This window comes from Cetorhinus maximus, chromosome 17, assembly GCF_964194155.1.
Source record: "Cetorhinus maximus chromosome 17, sCetMax3.hap1.1, whole genome shotgun sequence".
Taxonomy (NCBI): Eukaryota; Metazoa; Chordata; class Chondrichthyes; order Lamniformes; family Cetorhinidae; genus Cetorhinus; species Cetorhinus maximus.
Genome location: NC_135895.1, coordinates 55,939,787 through 55,957,685, shown reverse-complemented (window position 1 = coordinate 55,957,685; position 17,899 = coordinate 55,939,787). Strand labels below are relative to the sequence as shown.

Here is a 17,899-nt window from a genome sequence, read left to right as displayed (position 1 = left end):
TCATCGGGAATATTTGAATTGATTCTGATTAGGATCTTCTGTGTTGCACAAACTGTTTTCGGTTTTCTGATGGCCTGGATTTCATAGAAAGCCGCCCGGAAAGATCTAGTGATCTCTGTGGCATGGACTTCCCCTTTCCCAATAGCTGTTTAAAATTGGCACCATGTCAAGGGTATCTCCTTGCATGCAGCAGCAGTGATGTCAGCAAGTAGGCTAAACTGTCAATCACTTTGAAGTATTCCCACAGACAGCAAACATGGAAGTTGAAAAACCTTAATTTTTAACTTTTAGTTTAAATTTCCAATAATTGAAATAGATTAAGGTTTAAATAAGGTAGAAGCTAAAATATACAAACATTGAAAATGTTAAAAAAATGGAATCTTTTTATCATAATGGAGAAATTTGGCACTCCACAATTATAAAATTAGCTTTTCAGACCAGTGTTTGGCAATAATTATGAAGTTAGTATTTCACTAAAAACCCAATTACACCTCATTCAGCAACATGTAACTTTTGCGAGGGGTTTTACAACAAAATTAACGGTGTAAGAGTGGAATTTCTTGTTAATAGATTTCCTGTTGATGGCATTCTGGGGGGACCTCAATAGCGCACCCCCTGGAGAAGTGTAGAATCACTGACTGCATTTCTGGACTTCCACGTTATTCTGCACATGACTGGACTCCCAAAATTTTCAATGGAGTGTTTCACCGTCATTATCAATGGAAAGTCTGGGCCAATTTCCCATTCTTCACTTGCCACTCACACAGCACAGCATCTTGCTAACCAGCGGAAGACCCTCATATTTACCCGAAGATGGCTCTCTGGGAGAAGCATGAATGCTCCTTCTGACTGCACATTAAAAGGACATGGACTATTAGCACCATTAGTGCCACCAATGGGTTGCAAAATGAGAAATTCCCTATTTCGGCTTAATGAAAGAAGCGCTTTTGTTACTAGACCCATAATCCAGTGGCTTAGAACATTATTCTAGGAAACAGGAATTCAAATCACACAATTGCAGTCCGAGAATTCTTAGTCATTTTTTTTTCATCTGGAAAAATAAACTATTAGCAAAAGTGACCTTGAAGCTATGGGCTTGTCATAAAAACACAACTGATTCACTAATGCCCTTTTAAGGAAGGAAACCTGTCATTCATACCCAGTTTGGTTTATATGTGGCTCCAACACCAAGTGGTTGATTTTGGACTGTCTTCTAGAGTGGCCTGACAAGCCATTCCGTTGTATATCTACAAATGAGTATTAAATGTCAACTTTATCACACCCATATCCCGAGAAAAATGAACTATAAGTGAAAAGATCAGTGTAGGATAACCAGGGAATATCAAAGATGTACTGTACACACTTACATTTGCAGACAAAAATCCCCATAGCTGACTTTGAAAAAAAAAATGAATGCAAGAAGCTCCAATTGTCAAGATAGTCTGTGGCAGCAAACCCAAGTTATAAATAATTATCTGAATGCCTAACTAGATTGCTAGATGGTTCTCCTAGTGTGGAATCAGCAAATTCTGGACTGTTCAGCACAACAGCAAGTTAACGTCAAAAAGACTGGGTTACAGCAAGTTTAGATTGCAAAGTTTCGGCTGTATCTTAAAATGAAAATAAACTGCGATATTATGAGAGGTTAGTGATCAATGCTACAAAGCATGGCATGCATCTTGTGCATGTCAATGTATTGTTCCTATATCAATTCAGAGCTGCTGCATATGATTCTCCATATGGTTGGCGACTCTCTCATTGGAGGAAGTCATGTGTTCAAGCCCTGAGCTATTGTGGTGCACGAGTTGGATGGACACCTCCATTCTCAACCCATAACCTGCAATGCCTTAGGGAGTTCCGATATGTGGTTACGCATCTCATGCCGCTGGCCAAAGTACAGCCGCCAGCTGGCTTTTGACTCCTGAGGTCCTGAATCTGTGCCCAGCTGAATATAGCTGTGCCTGTCCTCCATTCTTGGAGTGAAACTGCCCATAGCTGCCTCCGTTTCTTTCACCTCCTGCTGCAGTGTCATGCTCTTCACGCAGTGCTACCCTTTCTAACCACGCACAAGGATGCAGCAATGTGAATGTATCTGCACTGGTGCAAGGTGAGTTTGAATGATGTGACAATGCTGGCTCAGTTTCTTAAGATGCTGCACTGTCAGGCTCCCCCGTCCATGGCTGATTCTGCAGAAGGCACATGAAGGAGATCATGAGAACTCGCCTTGGACAACAAAAAGCTCCGCAGAGCTGAGGCTTCCCAATGCAGATGAGACATTGGTATGCTGTCAGATGGGGGATAGTGCACTGCATCCCCTTCATCCACAGAATTCAATATCTTTGCACCCTCTCCTTTAGGTATTACCATTTCTCCATTGCTCACTTGGTTCTATGGGGCCACCCTGGAGATTTCCGTTGCTCTATCCTCTATGGCAGTGAGGATGGTGAGCTGGGCTACTCCTCCTATGTGAGTCCTTTCCCATAAAATATGTACCCTCTTCTCCTGCAAGGAAAAAACAGAGAGAGATAAGGTAATGCTGGCCTTTCTCACCAATGCCAATGGTTCATTCAAATAAGAAGCTGTATGTATGTATCAGTACTGCCAGGTCTTCAACAGTGCTAGAGCTCTAAGCATTGCTGAAGCATCAGTAAGTACGCTAGACACATATTTTCCCCTGCTTAGGGGAACAATGCACTCTTGGACTGCTCAGCTGGTATGTCTGCTGGTGGTTGAACACCTGGAGGCCCCTCAACTTGCCTCTCAAGTTGCACTCACCTTGCCAGCGTAAAGAAGGTCATGAAACTTTTTGCAGCCAGGTGCTCCAGAGAACACTTCAGCTACTGATATTTTCTACCACCTCCAGCCAGGACTGTCTTGTTTTGCTGGGTGGCTTTCTCCTGCCTCTCTCTGGGAGCAAAACCTCTCGACTCTCTCTTATTGCCTCCAACAGATCCTCAAATGTCGCATCTGTCCTGTCCCAAGTGCTGCTAGGCCTTTGCCTCTCCTCCTGCTGACCTCGGGTTTCCATAGCAAAGTAAAATGGCTGCCACTATAATGGCTGTCATCATGCCTTTAAATCAGGCCTGCACTTTATAAATTTTGCCTCTATCCTGCTGTCACTAATTGGCCATCAAACCTGCCCTCCAACCAATTAGTTGGCAAGCTCAGAGAAAATCATGGGCTATGACTACTTCCACCCCATCCCCACCACCCCAGTCTGTGCGTGGATGGGACATGGAGATGGTTCCAATGTCAGGTTCCTGATCCCAGAGGCAAAACTCTGCCCATTGTAACCTCAAGGGCACGGCAAACCTATTTTCCTTTGTTTGCCCCGGCAACATGAAATGATCCACTTGTAGTACTCACCTGCTGTAATCTGGATGCAGAGCTTGAATTCAAAATATCAGAATCAAGTTATATTGAGCTACCTTTTGGAAGACGCTTGTGATGCTCACTGCATCAGACATATTCAAAGTGGAGCCTGTTGGCACTAAAATGAAAAAGAAATTCCTCATTGCAGTACTGCAGCTTTGCCATTTTGACTGCCCATAGTTTACAGTGGTTGCCATGAAACCAGTTCTTACCATTTCCTGTCAGATTTTACAACGGCTGACACCAAGCTGAACGTATTAAAGTCTCCTGGGTAAAGGCATTTGTATCTTTTGAAATGCAATCCTCATTCTATAAAGATGTTCTCCAAGTCAAAATATATACAAAGAGGAAGAAAATAGAAGTAAAAGAAACTGATGTAATCTGTTGGAAGCTGATTCAACTTCAGATGCTGTGTTGAGTTGGATACAATGCTCAACCTGGGTATTTGCCAAACTGAGCTCTAGACCTGACTTGTACTGAAATTCAATTTCAATTGGAATATGTTTTGAAAATATCTTTTCATCATCTACATGCATCATTTATGAATGTGAAGACAAAACAGTTACACACACTCATTCCAGCTGCTCTCCATCTCACTGATGACTGTGCCTTTTGAAAGTTAAAACGATTCTTTGGTTTGTCCAGAACTTCCAATCATAAACTGCCGAACCATTCTAATTCTGACCAAACGGACAAAAGAGATCTCATCCTCCACCTGACGGTAACTTCATTAGGTGCTCAATTATCATCAGTTCTCAGTTAGATTGTACTTGCCAAGTACAGCATGGAGGGGCGGGGATTTATCTGCTTTCACAAACCATATTGCTAACCTGTGGAGATCTGGTGTGGGTAAGGTTGCCAACTCTGGCTGAACATATTCCAGCAGGTTTCACTACATACTGTCCTACCTCCCTCTGCCTCATCCCCATGTTTCTATCACAGTTTCCCCAGCACATCCATCCATGTGGCACACCACTTTTCCCTGCCAACTGGTAAGTGAATAGATTCCTCTTGCCTAGTTCTCGACTGTCATACAGCCTTTTTCCCGACTCTTATATCTCCTTTATTAATAAGAAAGTATCCAAGGAAATTTAAAATAAACCACGCACATTTTTAATGCTTTGATTTTTCTCTTAGGTTACTCACAGCAATGTCCTGGAGATTAATCTTAAATTCCTAGAGATTGCAGGGCATTTGTGAAAGGTTGGCAGCTTTAGCTGTGGGCTATAACTGCATGTCCTCTTGCAGCATACCATGAGAAATTTTCTGTTTTATTGCCATAGACAATGCTAAGTTCCCAGGAAAAGAAAAGAAGAACTGAGATGAAGGAATGTTCCATCTGGTCTCCATTTGCAAAACACAGACTCAGGATGAAAAGCAAAATACTGCCAATGCTGGAAATCTGAAGTAAAAACAGAAAATGCTAGAAAAACTCAGCAGGTCTGACAGCATTTGTGGAGAGGGAAACAGAGTTAACGTTTTGAGTCCACATGACTCTTCCTCAGAGCTAAAGAAAAGTAGAAAGTGATGGAATTTATACTGTTTAAGGGGGGTGGAGCAGGTAAAGTAGGATAGAAGGTCAGCGACGGTTGGGGGCTAAAGAGAGACTGACAAAGATGTCTTAGACACAAGACAAAGGGAGTGTTAATGGTAGTGGTGAAGACTGAAGAAGGTGCTGATAGTGGCATAAAGGTAAGAAAGCAGGATGTGTTAATAGCAAAATAAGGGTCAGCACTTGTGAAAGAAAAACATAGAACAAGTGACAGATGGCCATTTTGGGGGTGGGTTTGGGGGAAAAAGGGTGGCTGGGGAAAAAGAATAAAAAAAGGGATAAAAAAGGCATGAAAAGGGTGGATAAAACAATTAATAAATAAATATAAAAATAATAAAATATATAAAAAAGGGGTTAAAAAGAGGGGTGAGGATGGAGGAGAGTGAGTTCATGGTCCGAAGTTGTTGAACTCAGTGTTAAGTCCGGGAGGCTATAAAGTACCTATTCAGAAGATGAGATGCTGTTCCTCCAGTTTGCGTTGGGCTTCACTGGAACATTGCAGCAGGCCAAGGACAGACATGTGGGCATGAGAGCAGGATGGTGCACTGAAATGGCAAGCAACAGGCAGGTCTGGGTCATGCTTGCGGACAGACTGAAGGTATTCCGCAAAGCAGCCACCCAGTCTACGTTTGATCTCCCCTAAGTAGAGGAAACTGCATTGGGAATGCAGTGGCCCAAATGGAAGGAGGTGGAAGTGAAGCGCTGCTTCACCTGAAAGGAGTGTTTGGGCCCTTGGATGGTGAGGAGGGAGGAGGTAAAGGGACAGGTGTTGCACCTTCTGCGATTGCTTGGGAAGGTGCCATGAGAAGGGGGTGAGGTGTTGGGGGTGATGGAGGAGTGGAGCAGTGCATCTTGGAGGGAACAGTCCCTACAGAATGCTGACAGGAGGGCTGAAGGGAAGACGTGTTTGGTGGTGGCATCATGCTGGAGTTGGCGAAAATGATGGAGGATGATACTTTGAATGCGGAGGCTGGTAGGGTGAAAAGTGAGGACAAGGGGGACCCTATCATGGTTCTGGGAGGGAGGGGAAACTGTGAGGGCAGGGATATGGGAGATGGGTTGGACACGGTTGAGGGCCCCGTCATGCACAGTGGCGGGGGGAACCTCAATTAAGGAAGAAGGAAGACATGTCAGAAGTGCCGTTTTGGAAGGTGGCGTCATCTGAATAGATGCAATGGAGGTGAAGGAACTGAGAGAATGGGATAGATTCCTGACAGGAAGCAGGGTGTGAGGAACTGTAGTCAAGGTAGCTGTGGGAGTCAGTGGGCTTGTAATGAATATTGGTAGACAGTCTATCACCAGAAATGGAGACAGAGAGGTCAAGGAAGGGAAGTGTCAGAGATGAACTATGTGGAGGCGATAAGAGGGGTGGAAATTGAAAGCAAAATTGATAAATTTTTCCAGGTCCAGATGAGAGCATGAAACTGCAGAAAACAGTCAGCGATGTACCAAATAAAAAGTTGTGGGAGGGGGCTTGGGTGGGACTTGAACAAGGGGTGTTCTACATACCCCATAAAGAGACAGGCATAACTGGGGCCTATGCAGGTACCCATGGCCACACTTTTTATTTGGAGGAAGTAAGACAAGTTAGGGAGAAATTGTTCAGTGAGAGAACAAGTACAGCCAGATGGAGGAGAGTGGTGGTGAATGGGGATTGTTTGGGTCTCTGTTCAAGGAAGATGCAAAGAGCCCTCAGACCATCTTGGTGGGGGATGGAGGTGTAGAGAGGTTGGACGTCCGTGGTGAAGAGGTGGCAGTTAGGGCCAGAGAACTGGAAATTGTTATGATGTAGGGCATCAGAGGAATCGTGGATGTAGGCGGGAAGAGACTGGACAAGGGGAGAGAGAGAATGAAGTCAAGATAGGAAGAAATGAGTTCCGTGGGGCAGGAACAGGCTGACACAATCAGCCTACCCGGACAGCCCTGTTTGTAGATTTTGTGAAGGAGGTAGAAGCGGGCCATCCGGGGTTGGGAGACTATGAAGTTGGAAGCTTTGGAGGGAAGATCTAAAGAGGAGATGAGGTCAGTGACAGTAGTGGAAACAATGGCTTGATGTTCGGTGATGGGGTCATGGTCCAAGGGGAGGATGGAAGAAGTATGAGAGAGTTGATGCTCAGCTTCTGCAAGGTAGAGGTCAGTACGTCAGACAATAACAGCACCACCCTTGTTGGCAGGTTCGATAACAAAGTCAGGGTTGGACCTGAGAGAACAGAGTGCTGCAAGTTCAGGAGGCAGGTTGGTGTGGGTGATAGGAGCAGAGAAATTCAGACAGCGGATGTCACGCCGACAGTTCTCAATGAAAAGATCAAGAGCAGGTATGAGGCCAGGAGGGGTCCAGGTGGAGGAAGAATACTGGGGGCGGGTGAAAGAATCCATTGAATGGGAGGAGGACTCCTGCCCAAAGAAGTGAGCACAGTGACGAAAGAAGTGGAAGAAGAGTTCAGCATCATGCTGAGCCCGAAATTCATTGAGGTGAGGGCATAAGGGGATGAAACGGAGTCCTTTGCTGAGTACAGGGCATTCAGCATCAGAGAGGGAAAGGTCAGAGGGTATAATGAATGCATAGACTCGGCATTTCCTGGAGTTCCTCCCCAGAAGGAAAAAACAGTCCGGGCCAATACTCTTATTTTCTAGTTTTTACTGGTGTTCCATTTTAAGGTACACAAGACCAGCTCGGACCAGTATTCTTATTTCCCAGTTTTTACTGTATTTTCGTTCTGAGAAACTTATAACACGGTATGTCCAGTGGATATAGGCCACTCTTGTACCTTTCTTCCTTGCCAGTACAACGGGAAGATCACCCAGTAGGAATGCTGGGTTCTAGCATTTTCACAAAGAAAGAAAATTAAACAATAGGATTTTAATGTTTCTACTTGATGGTCTACAGGTCTTGCGATCTTCTGGTTGTGGACATCCAGTTTTGCAGATAAGAGCTTTCAGACGTGGAGCTGTGCTCCTGTTTCTGCTTTGGGATTCTTGATGCAAGGTGAACCTGTGCAGGGAGAGTAGCCAGATTATATGGATAACCCTAAGAAGCTTGCAGGCACCTGTTGCCTCAAAAACCACGGTTAACTGCAGGTAATCTGTATAACTGTCAGGCGCCCAGCTTTGACCCACCAAAAAAGCAAGATGTGTCTCTAGAATGGCTACTTAGGCAGAGCACCATAGACCTGCACCCAACATGAGCTGCTGTCAGAGAGGAGAAAAGAAAACTGAAGCAAAAACATTTTAAATTTTTTTCTATAGATTTCATTTGTTAAAGAAATGAGAGATCCAATCTGTACAATCAGAACTTCATCAACATTATCCCAATCCTACAGTTTCATGGGTAGTAGTAGTTTTAAAAATTAATTGCAAAAGATTATTTTAAATAATGGCATATGCTGCATTGCTTAAATACCTTGACGTACCATAAAATTGGGATTAAAATACATCTGAGAAAGATTTTTACTATATGTTGAAGATGGCTTTCCCACCAGAGGCCCTTAAGTGGCCAATTAAAGGCCTCTTCTTGCTTCTGATGGCTTTCTGCCAGCAACGGGGTGGGGGGGGGGTCTTCTGCCACGTGAAGGGACTACCCAGTAATAGTTGGCAGCCTCCTTGTGAGCTCTAAGGGGCAGAGACCTTCCTGACTGGGTATCTTGTGGTCCAGGGGAGGCCTCCCCACAGCAGCTAGGGCCATCCGCAAGGAAACAACCCCCTTGTCTTCATCATTAACACCCCTCTCCCCCTCACTGGGATCCGGTCCCAGCGATCCCACTTACCTCCATCCCATTCACCTCTGTTCCAGAACCTGCTCCAAGATGCTGCTCCTGGCTGGTTGCAGTCCCAGCAGTAGCCGCTGCTCCCAAGGGCACTGCTGAGACCAAAGAACTGCTAGCCCTCTGCAGCTCTTGGAGGCGGGACAGGAGTCCCAATCACAGGCAGCTAACTGCCTGATGGGCACAGAATCGGGCTGGGGTTCTTAGAAAGAGCCAAGGCAGAGTTGCCCCCAGTTTTCAGGCCTGCCATTGGGGCACCGCCATCTACTTTAAGTTCAGGCCACTGAAGACTTAGACTTAGAAGCTTCCCGCATTTAACGATGCATGAGACAGATAAACCACATGCTTGTGTTTGTTGCATTAAAAAGAGGGAGAGGGCATAACCCTTTTAATCGTCTTTGATTCGAAACTCAGCTTCTGATCTAAGATTCTCTCCATCAGAATATCACCTACTTCCGCCTTTACAACATCATCCACTCCATCCCTACTTCAGTCCGTCTACTGCTGTAACCCTCATCAACCTTTGTCACCTCCAAATTCAATGGAAGAGAAATTTGTTCAATAGTGCTGTTTCAAGTGGTGTTACACAGACAACACGGATTCCCCCAAGAATAGACAGGACCGTGGGTCACTACTTGCCAACACGACATCCATTGGTGATATCAATAAAGATCCACAGGCCACACACTACCTACTCCTGGGAAATCAATGTAGTCTGCATAACGCCTCCATAGATAAACCTTCACGGTTGACAGAGTGAAAGGCTTCTGTGACGTTGAAAAAGGCCAAGTACAGTGATTGGTGCTGTTACATGCATTTTTTTTTGGATTTGCTGCACAGTGAAGATCATCTCTGTGGTGCCTCTCAATGGGAGAAAACTGCACTGTGACCTTGGAAGCTCTTTGGCCACTTGGAGATGGCAATTGAGGAGGATCCTTGCAATGATCTTCCCACTGCAAAAGCTCGCCCATGGCTACAGCGATCGAGATCTAAGTGCATTTCTGGCAGAAACTGGGTGTTCTGTCGGACCAAATTCTCCACAGCGTCTGCCATCCTCCCCATGGGGACCTCCATGCATGCATATGTCAGTGTCACTACATCAAGAGAGCAGGCGACAAACTCCTCCACCTCACATGCCACTCTGTTGAGGGTCTCCGACACCTCTGTCTCTTGCTGCATCTCCAGCATCTTGTCCATGACTGCTCCCAGAGCCTTATCATCAGACTCAGGCTTAGCAGAGGCCTCTTTCCCAGCAGTCCTCAGTGCCAGGAACTTGGCTGTTCCTGCCTCCTCCTGCTGCGGACATGTGTCCATGAGGTCACCACCAGAGTTGAGGCCCTGCCTAAGCTAGATCTATGACCCACCGAGGTGAGTGTCTCTGGGCTGGTGGAGGGTGCAGGTTAATGCTGTGATGGCTCTACAGGCAAGAATTCATCATTGTTGTCATCGTCCTCTGCAGGCTGGAGCTATGGCTCAGCTCAAGATCGGGGCTTGGCCTCACCCTGTTCCTGCTGGCACCTGTAAGGGAAAGAGGAGAGAATGAGTAATTGCATGAGCTAACTGAAAAAAGCCTCAACCTCAGGTTTTGATGAGTAGATGTTAAGCTTCCACGTTGGATGCTTGGGGAGGCCGGCCTTACCTTCAGCACATGCACGGTCACGGTCCTCCCCTGCCAGCTCAGCAGCCCGCTCTTCAAACTGTGTGAGGGGGCAGACATCGGGTATGCCCCCTCCCATCTTCCCCCTCTCTCACCTGTTTTGCCCGTCTTCCCCTGAGTGAAGATAGAAGATGGTTTTTGAGCACTTTTGATGCAAGTGATGTTCGCATGCTAGCAACCTCCAGCACCGACCCATTAGCAACTATGCATGCCATATTAAAGATACACTGCTGCTGGTCCTGAAGGGTACTTCAGCAGCACCTTCCAGACCTGTGAGTTCTAGCAGCTGGAAGGACAAGGGCAACAGAAGCACAGCAGCAGCAGCAGCGGTGTCTGCAGTTGCCCTTTACACCAATCACCATCCCTCTCACCCCCACCCCCCCAGGATTGGTGCCTTCTGTGTGGCTGGGGTCAGTGGCCTGTGGTTGTCTCCCTATCAACAGGCCACATGGACTGCAGTGGGGCTATGAGGCAGCACCCCAGCACCTTGCAAAGGGCTTTTATCCATGGGCAGCACAGATATGGCCTTGCCATTGAGGACCATGTCCCAGCTCCCATTCAGTGAGGTGAATATGGGGACTAGAGGAGTCACTTACTCTCACAGCGTGGATGATGTCGTTCATTCTTTTCATTCCTTCAGAGGTCCTCCTCTGAATGGAATTGACATTAACCACCCTGGCAACCCATGCAGGTGTGGTGAGATAGGTGGGCATCCTCCTCCCATCCCTTGAAAAAAGGACGTCCTTCCTTTCCTCCACGGCTTGCAGTAGTGTGTCCAGTGAAGGATCACTGAAAATTGGGGCTGGTGTTGCTGCTTCCTGGCAGCCATGTCTAAGTCCAAACTCCTGTCGCAATGAAAGAGTGAGAAAAGTTTGGACAACTTTTAAATATAGCACCCGGATATGACAGCAGGGCACGCAAGTTCCTTCCTGCCCTACTGTGTGATTCTCCAGGAAACCCCTGGCTGCATAATTAATCAGCCCAACATTGCGTGATTCATCGGGTTTACCCGCTAGGTTCTGTGGCGAGAGTCCCTCTGACTTCCCACCTCCACCATTGGATTTGGGCCCAGAGCAGAAAATCCCGGGAAGCGTTTCAGTCGAGCAGCTTTTCAAAATGTTCTCTCCAATGGAGCACTGGCTGCCTCTCTGTACTTGATATGCTCCCCTTCATGTCTGGCTCTCATTATGGCGGGCTCTTGCTTGGATCATAGATTGTCTTGACAGCACTGAGAAACCACACGACATTGGTGTCTGCAAGTTATTGGATCTCCTGCGCTCTTTCTACCCACCATCTGTTCTCTATGTTACAGGTTTTATGCTGTATCATTGGCTTCAGATGCCTGTAGGGTAGCTGTTTTTAGCTTGAGATGTGGTGGAGTTTCCAGTTCGCAAAAGCTTTGCACTTACACTTGATGGGATCCTATTTCTCTTGTTTCTCCCAAACATATGAGAAAATGAGCCTTTCACTAAACGTTCAGAAAACTAAGGTGCTCTTCCAACCAGCTTCCACAGCATGATATGTCCCCCCCATCGATTAAGATCAACGGCGAGATCCTGAAAAACGCGGACCATTTTCCATATCTTGGAAGGTTCCTCTAAATGAAGGCAGACATAGACAATGAAATTCATCATCGCCTCCAATGTGCCAGCTCAGCCTTCACCCGACTGAGGAAAAGAGTATTTGAGGATCAGGATCGCAAACCTAAGACTAAGGTCATGGTTTACCGGGCAGCAGTGATCCCTGTGCTCCTATGCGCTTCAGAGACTTGGACAACCTATAGCAGGAACCTCAAAGGACTGGAGAAGTACCACCAGCGGTGCCTTTGCAAGATCCTCCAAATCCAGGGACAAGGCCATCCAACAGCAGCATCCTCTCCCAAGACAACATGCTCAGCATTGAGGTGCTGATCACTCAAAGCCTGCTCAAAACCATGTAATTCATATGCCTGACACAAGGCTCCTGAAGCAACTGCTCTACTCGGAATTCAGTCATAGGCAAGAGACTCCCAGGAGGACAGTGGAAACACTTGTGGGATGTCCTCAAAGCATCCCTAGAGATCTAACATCCTTGCAGACTCATGGGAGTCCCTGACTTGTGGCCGATCAAAATGGAGAAGGTCCATCCTAGAAGGCACCAAACACATCGAGAGAGTTCGTCGGGAACATGCAGGGGTGAAATCAAGGCATCAGAAAGAGTGCACAAACCTCCAAACAACTCATCTACCTGACCTTTCAAGCACCACCTACCCCACATGTGTCAGAGTCTGCATTGGACTTGTCAGCCATCTGAGACCCAAATTGCAGCGGAAGCAAGTCATCCTCAATCCCAAGGGACTGCCTAAGAAGACGACTTTTCAAATTAATGTTTCCCCCCATAGTCTGTCTAATGTGTTCCTGGCCAGTTTCCCCATCCTCCTCCCTCCTTGAACTTAAGATAATCCAAAACTCTGCCGCTCACATTCTCACATATCAGGGCTGTATTTTACAGGGGGACAGGGGTGGTGTTACCTCCCTCTGCCTCCCCAGAGCAAATATTAGCCAGCTTGCCCTGTAGCCATTTAGCAGCCACTGGTTTTTTTAATTGGTTTGGGCCAGGACTTTCTCCACCCGAGAGGTAGTCCCACCTCCAAGAGCTGCCAGCCAATCAAATGGCTGAGGAGGGCATAAAATGCTCCAGCTCCCTTCTATTACCCTCTTAAAAAGGAGGGATGGAGACCATGCCCAGAACTGCACCAGGCATAGCTAATAACAAGGTACCAATTTGGTGAAGCTACAACGCAGGGCTACATGCATGCTAAACAGCATAAGCACATGCTATAGACAGAGCTAAACCATCCAACCAACAATGGATCAGATCAAAAATCTGCCAGCCTGCCACATCCAGTTGTGAATGATGTCAAGACAATTAGACAACTAACCAGGGGAGGAGGTTCCAAAATCATCTCCAGCCTCAATGATGGTGGAGCCCAGCACATCAGTGCAAAAGACAAGACCAAAGCATTTGAAACCATCTTCAGTCAGAAGTGCCAAGTGGATGATCCATCTCAGCCTCCTATTGAGGGCCCCACCATCAAAGATGCCAATCTTCAGACAATTGGATTTATTCCTCGTCACTTCAAAAAAGGGCTGAAACCACAAGGCTATGGGCCCCCGATACAATCCCGGATATAGTACTGAAGACTTGTGCTCCAGAACTAGCCCCATCCTATCCAAGCTGTTCCAGTAGAGCTAAAACACTGGCATCCACCTGACAACGTAGAAAATTGCCCAGGTATTTACTGCCCACAAAAAGCAGCAAAATTCTAATCTGACCGATTACCACTCCAAACTACTCTCAGTCATCAGCAAAGTGATGGAAGTTGTTGTTGACAGGGCGTTTACTACAATGTTGACAGGGCGTTTACTTGCCTATCAATACTCTTTCTGAGTTCTGCCAGGGAAACTCAGCTCTAAAAATGGACAAGAGAGTTGAATTCCAGGCGTGAGGAAAAATTGCCTGTCCTTGACATCAAAGCGGCATTTGACTGGGTGTGGAATCAAGGAGCCTTAGCAAAATTGATGCTAATGGAAATCGGTGAAAACTCTCCACTGGTTTGGGTCATACCTAGCACAAAGGAAGATGGTTGTGGTTATTGGAGGTCAATCATCTCAGCCCCAGGACATCACTGAAAGAGTTTCTCAGGGTAGTGTCCTAGGCCCAATCATCTTCAACTGCTTCAATGTCCTTCCCTCCATCATAAGGTCAGAAGTAGTGATGTTTGTTGATGATTGCACAATGTTCAGCACCATTCGCATCTCCTCAGATAATAACGCAGTTCATGCCCACATGCAGCAAGACCTGGACAACATTCAGGCTTGGCTGATAAGTGGTGAGTAACATTTGCACCACATAAGTGCCAGACAATGACTATCCTGAACAAAAGAGAATCTGACCACCTCCCCTTGACATTTAATGGCACTACCACCACTGAATACCCCACCATTAACTTCCTGGGGGTTATCATTGGCTAGAAACTTAACTCAATCAGTCATATAAATACTGAGGCTACAAAAACAAGTCAGAGATTGGGAATTCTGTAGAGAGTAACTCACCTCTTGACTTCCCAAAGCCTGTCCACCATTTACAAGGCACAAGTCAGGAATGTAATACAATACGCTACAATTGCCTGGATAAGTGAAGCTTCAACCCATCCAAGAAAACATAACTCGCTTGATCGATACTCCATCCACCACCTTAAACATTCACTCACTCCACCACAGGCACGCAGTGGAAAAAGTCCATCTACAAGATGCACTGCAGCAACTCGCCAAGGCTCCTTTAACAACAGCATCTTCCAACTGCAACCTTTAACACCTAGAAGAACAAGGACAGTAGCACATGGGAACACCACCACTACCTGTAAGTTACCCTCCGAGCCACACACCATCCTAACTGGGAACTACATTGTTGTTCCTTCATTGTTGCTAGATCAAAGTCCTGGAACTCCCTCCCTAACAGTATTGTGGGTATACCTACACCACATGGATTGCCTTGATCCAAGAAATCAGCTCACCACCACCCTCTCAATAACAATTAAGAATGGGTAATAAATGCTGGCCTTGCTAATGACACTCACATCCCAAGAATGAATAAATAAACCGTTTCAGGATCTACTTTTGTCCATACACCTGTGACATGGTCGAGGACTAATTTTTCATGTGAAAGATGCTATGTGAAAACAAGTTATCGTTGTTTTACTTGTTAAAACCTTTGTATGATACTTAGAAGTTTATAAACTCAAATTATTAAACTCATATTAACCTTATAAACTGTATTTTAGTTACAGAATGCAATTGTAGCCCCAAACCATTATTCTTTCGGGTTAATGTCTTTAAACGGTTTCTTGCAGTGTAGTTAGTGAGCTCAACTTTGAAATATGAAATATTGTTGTATATGGTCAGCCAAACAATAAGCAATAAAATTGAAAAGGATGTAGCTAAGAGAATCATGCAGTAATGCCACATTCAATAAAAAGTCATGAGGAAAAGAAAACCAAAACGGAATAGAGTCAAATTTTTGACATGACAGAGAAGGCTGCATTTTTACATAATAATACCTATTATATCATAATTATTGGTGCTCAATACATTTTTAAAATACAGTTCATGTACGAGACTAAGTGGAACTCTCCCTCCTATGCTTTCCCTATTAGGTGAACAGCATTGCTGCACTTCCCTTCCTCATTTGAGAAGGTGAGATAATCTAGCCATAGAAAGATGTCAATGCCACGCTGTGATTGGCCAAAAGGAGGTGCACTACTCCAGGGTTGAACTGGTCCTGCCAATTATTCTTTGTCTGTGGATTTTATTATTAAGTGCTCAATCTAGCACCCCAACTAAGAGCTGCTAAAATTCAATCACTAAATGTTAGGAAATTCAATTGACTAGGATTTGTACTCAGTGCTCCAGGCTTCTATTGCCAACCATCAGGCTGTTGATAATTATGATACACACTGCAATTAAAGATTCTAACATTCAGTCCTGCATTGTTTTGATTATTAGGATAAAAATGATGTGAAACTTCTAAAAAGACTAAAAAATGTTAAATGCTTTGAAGGTGTACTGTATTGTTAATCAGTCAGACCTTATTGCAGTGTTAGTTGGAAGTATAACAAGGTCAGCAATACAGAAATATACATTTAAAATTGATTGTTTCCATTCTTTGCTATATCTGGTATTAACAATGTTCAAATCTATTGCATAAGTACAGCACATTATGTACTTCTGAAGTTATCAATATTGCATTAAATAGTGATAAGAAAATAAAAGGTGATTTCACATTTCTGTGTCAAAATAGTGATCACAATTAATAGTAAGACACCTGTTTTGTCCATTTATTTTTGACTGTAGGTGGGGTGGGAAATAAAGGGTGTGGCAAAATGAAGTCTGGCTAAATTCAAATACAACTCTTACAGGTTAACTATTATTGCTTCTTACTGTTACAATTCCTCTGTAAATTAAGTACATTTCATTGCACCAGTGACAGTATTTTCTCCTTCTGTTTTCATTTAAGTGACGGGTTCAAAAGATCCATAACTCACAATTGCCACAGGCGCGAGTAAATTGCGAAGGTCTTAATTCTCAGGAGGGGGTGTAACATCGGGCCGGGAAGTAAAATTGTCGCACAATGCAGTGGAATGGATAATACGAACCCATTCCTGCTGTATGTGTGTATATAAATCCGTTTTTCCCCCCTCAAACTACATTATCTAGGAACTATGAAAACACACAGCAGTGCAGAGAATACAACAGATTGGTCAACCATGTGCAACTTAAACCTCCGCCCACCACAACATCCAAAACGCTGCCTTTTTTTCCTTCCCTCTACCGGAGAGAGAAAATAAATAATAAAAAGGTGGCCAGAGAGTGTAAATAACACTGTTTTCTTCCTGCACGATGGCTATGTCACAGGTTGTTCTTGCAGCTCCTACCTGAGGATGGCCGTGTCTCCCTGTCGCACCATGATGTTGTCCACAGCTGGCCAGGGGAAATCCACGCTCTGAGCTGCCGGGAGGCAAGTGGGCAACAAGCAGCAGAGAGTGAGCAGGAGAGCCGCCAGCCACTGGCCTGAGGCGCAGGGTGAAGCATCCTGCATGGTGTCCATCGCTTCTGTCCCCTTCTCAGATCAAAGCTGGGAAAACCCTTTTCCCCCCCACCCCCCCGGCCGGCTTCCCTCTCCCTCTGAGACTGTCTCTGCCCAGCGGACGGAGTTTGGCTCTGGCGCTGCCTGACTCTAAAGTACGAGCTCTCTATTCTCCAGCGGCTTCCACATCATCCAGCGACGAACTGATGTAAAATGCGTTTGAGTGTGTGGAGAGAGAGGGAGGCAGCAGACAGCCCCAGGCTCTGAGCCAGTTGCCATGGCCGTTGCCCAGGCAACATGTCCGACTGACTGGGAGCGCCGAGTATTAAAGGTACTGTTGTACAGGTGTTCCACTCATCAGCATCAGCACAATTAATAAACACTCAAATCATCCTAAATGTGCAAATCGATAGGAAAAAGCTAGATACCAACGTCACATTCAATCTCGCACCATTTTCGAAGAGATTCTGCAGCTGCCTCAAAATTTTTCAAAGAAATGTTAAAATGACTCCGAATGCTGTAGAATTCTAACTTTTATTTTTAAATTTGCAAAACGTACAAGATTGCTTAGTGCCAGAAGATTTTACTCCTCAGTATACCGCCAGGCCCATATCATGCAATCTCCTAAGGTGCCAGCACCTAAGTAGAGTCCTAGGACGAATCAACTCAAACACACTAAAAATCAAAATTGTAAAAAGCTGTGTAAAAAAAAACAAACGATAAAAAGTTAATGAGTTTAACGTTATTTATTACCAAGAAAACAAAGAGACAGACTACGATTTGTTTATTTTTCTTTTTGGCTTTAAAGAAGAAAAGATAGTTTAAGCAATCGTAAAAATGTGAGATAGCTAGGTTAACATTAGTTAGTACAAGTGAGACCTGAAATGTTTCTGTGAGTTTTTGCTTGTGTAGGTTTAAATCAGCACAAGCCGT

The 17,899-nt window shown here is 45.2% G+C and overlaps 1 protein-coding gene across 2 annotated transcripts in view; it reads right to left on the bottom strand.

Moving 5' to 3' along the window:
• negr1 (neuronal growth regulator 1) overlaps positions 1–17,135 on the bottom strand; it is a 685,966-nt gene extending 668,831 nt beyond the window's left edge. For both annotated transcript variants that reach the window (XM_078561247.1, XM_078561248.1), the window contains exon 1: positions 16,815–17,135. In XM_078561247.1, coding sequence (XP_078417373.1) covers positions 16,815–16,987 — 173 coding nt within the window. In that variant the 5' untranslated portion in view covers positions 16,988–17,135. The remainder of the gene's footprint in view (positions 1–16,814) is intronic.
• Between the last annotated feature and the right edge of the window lie 764 nt (positions 17,136–17,899).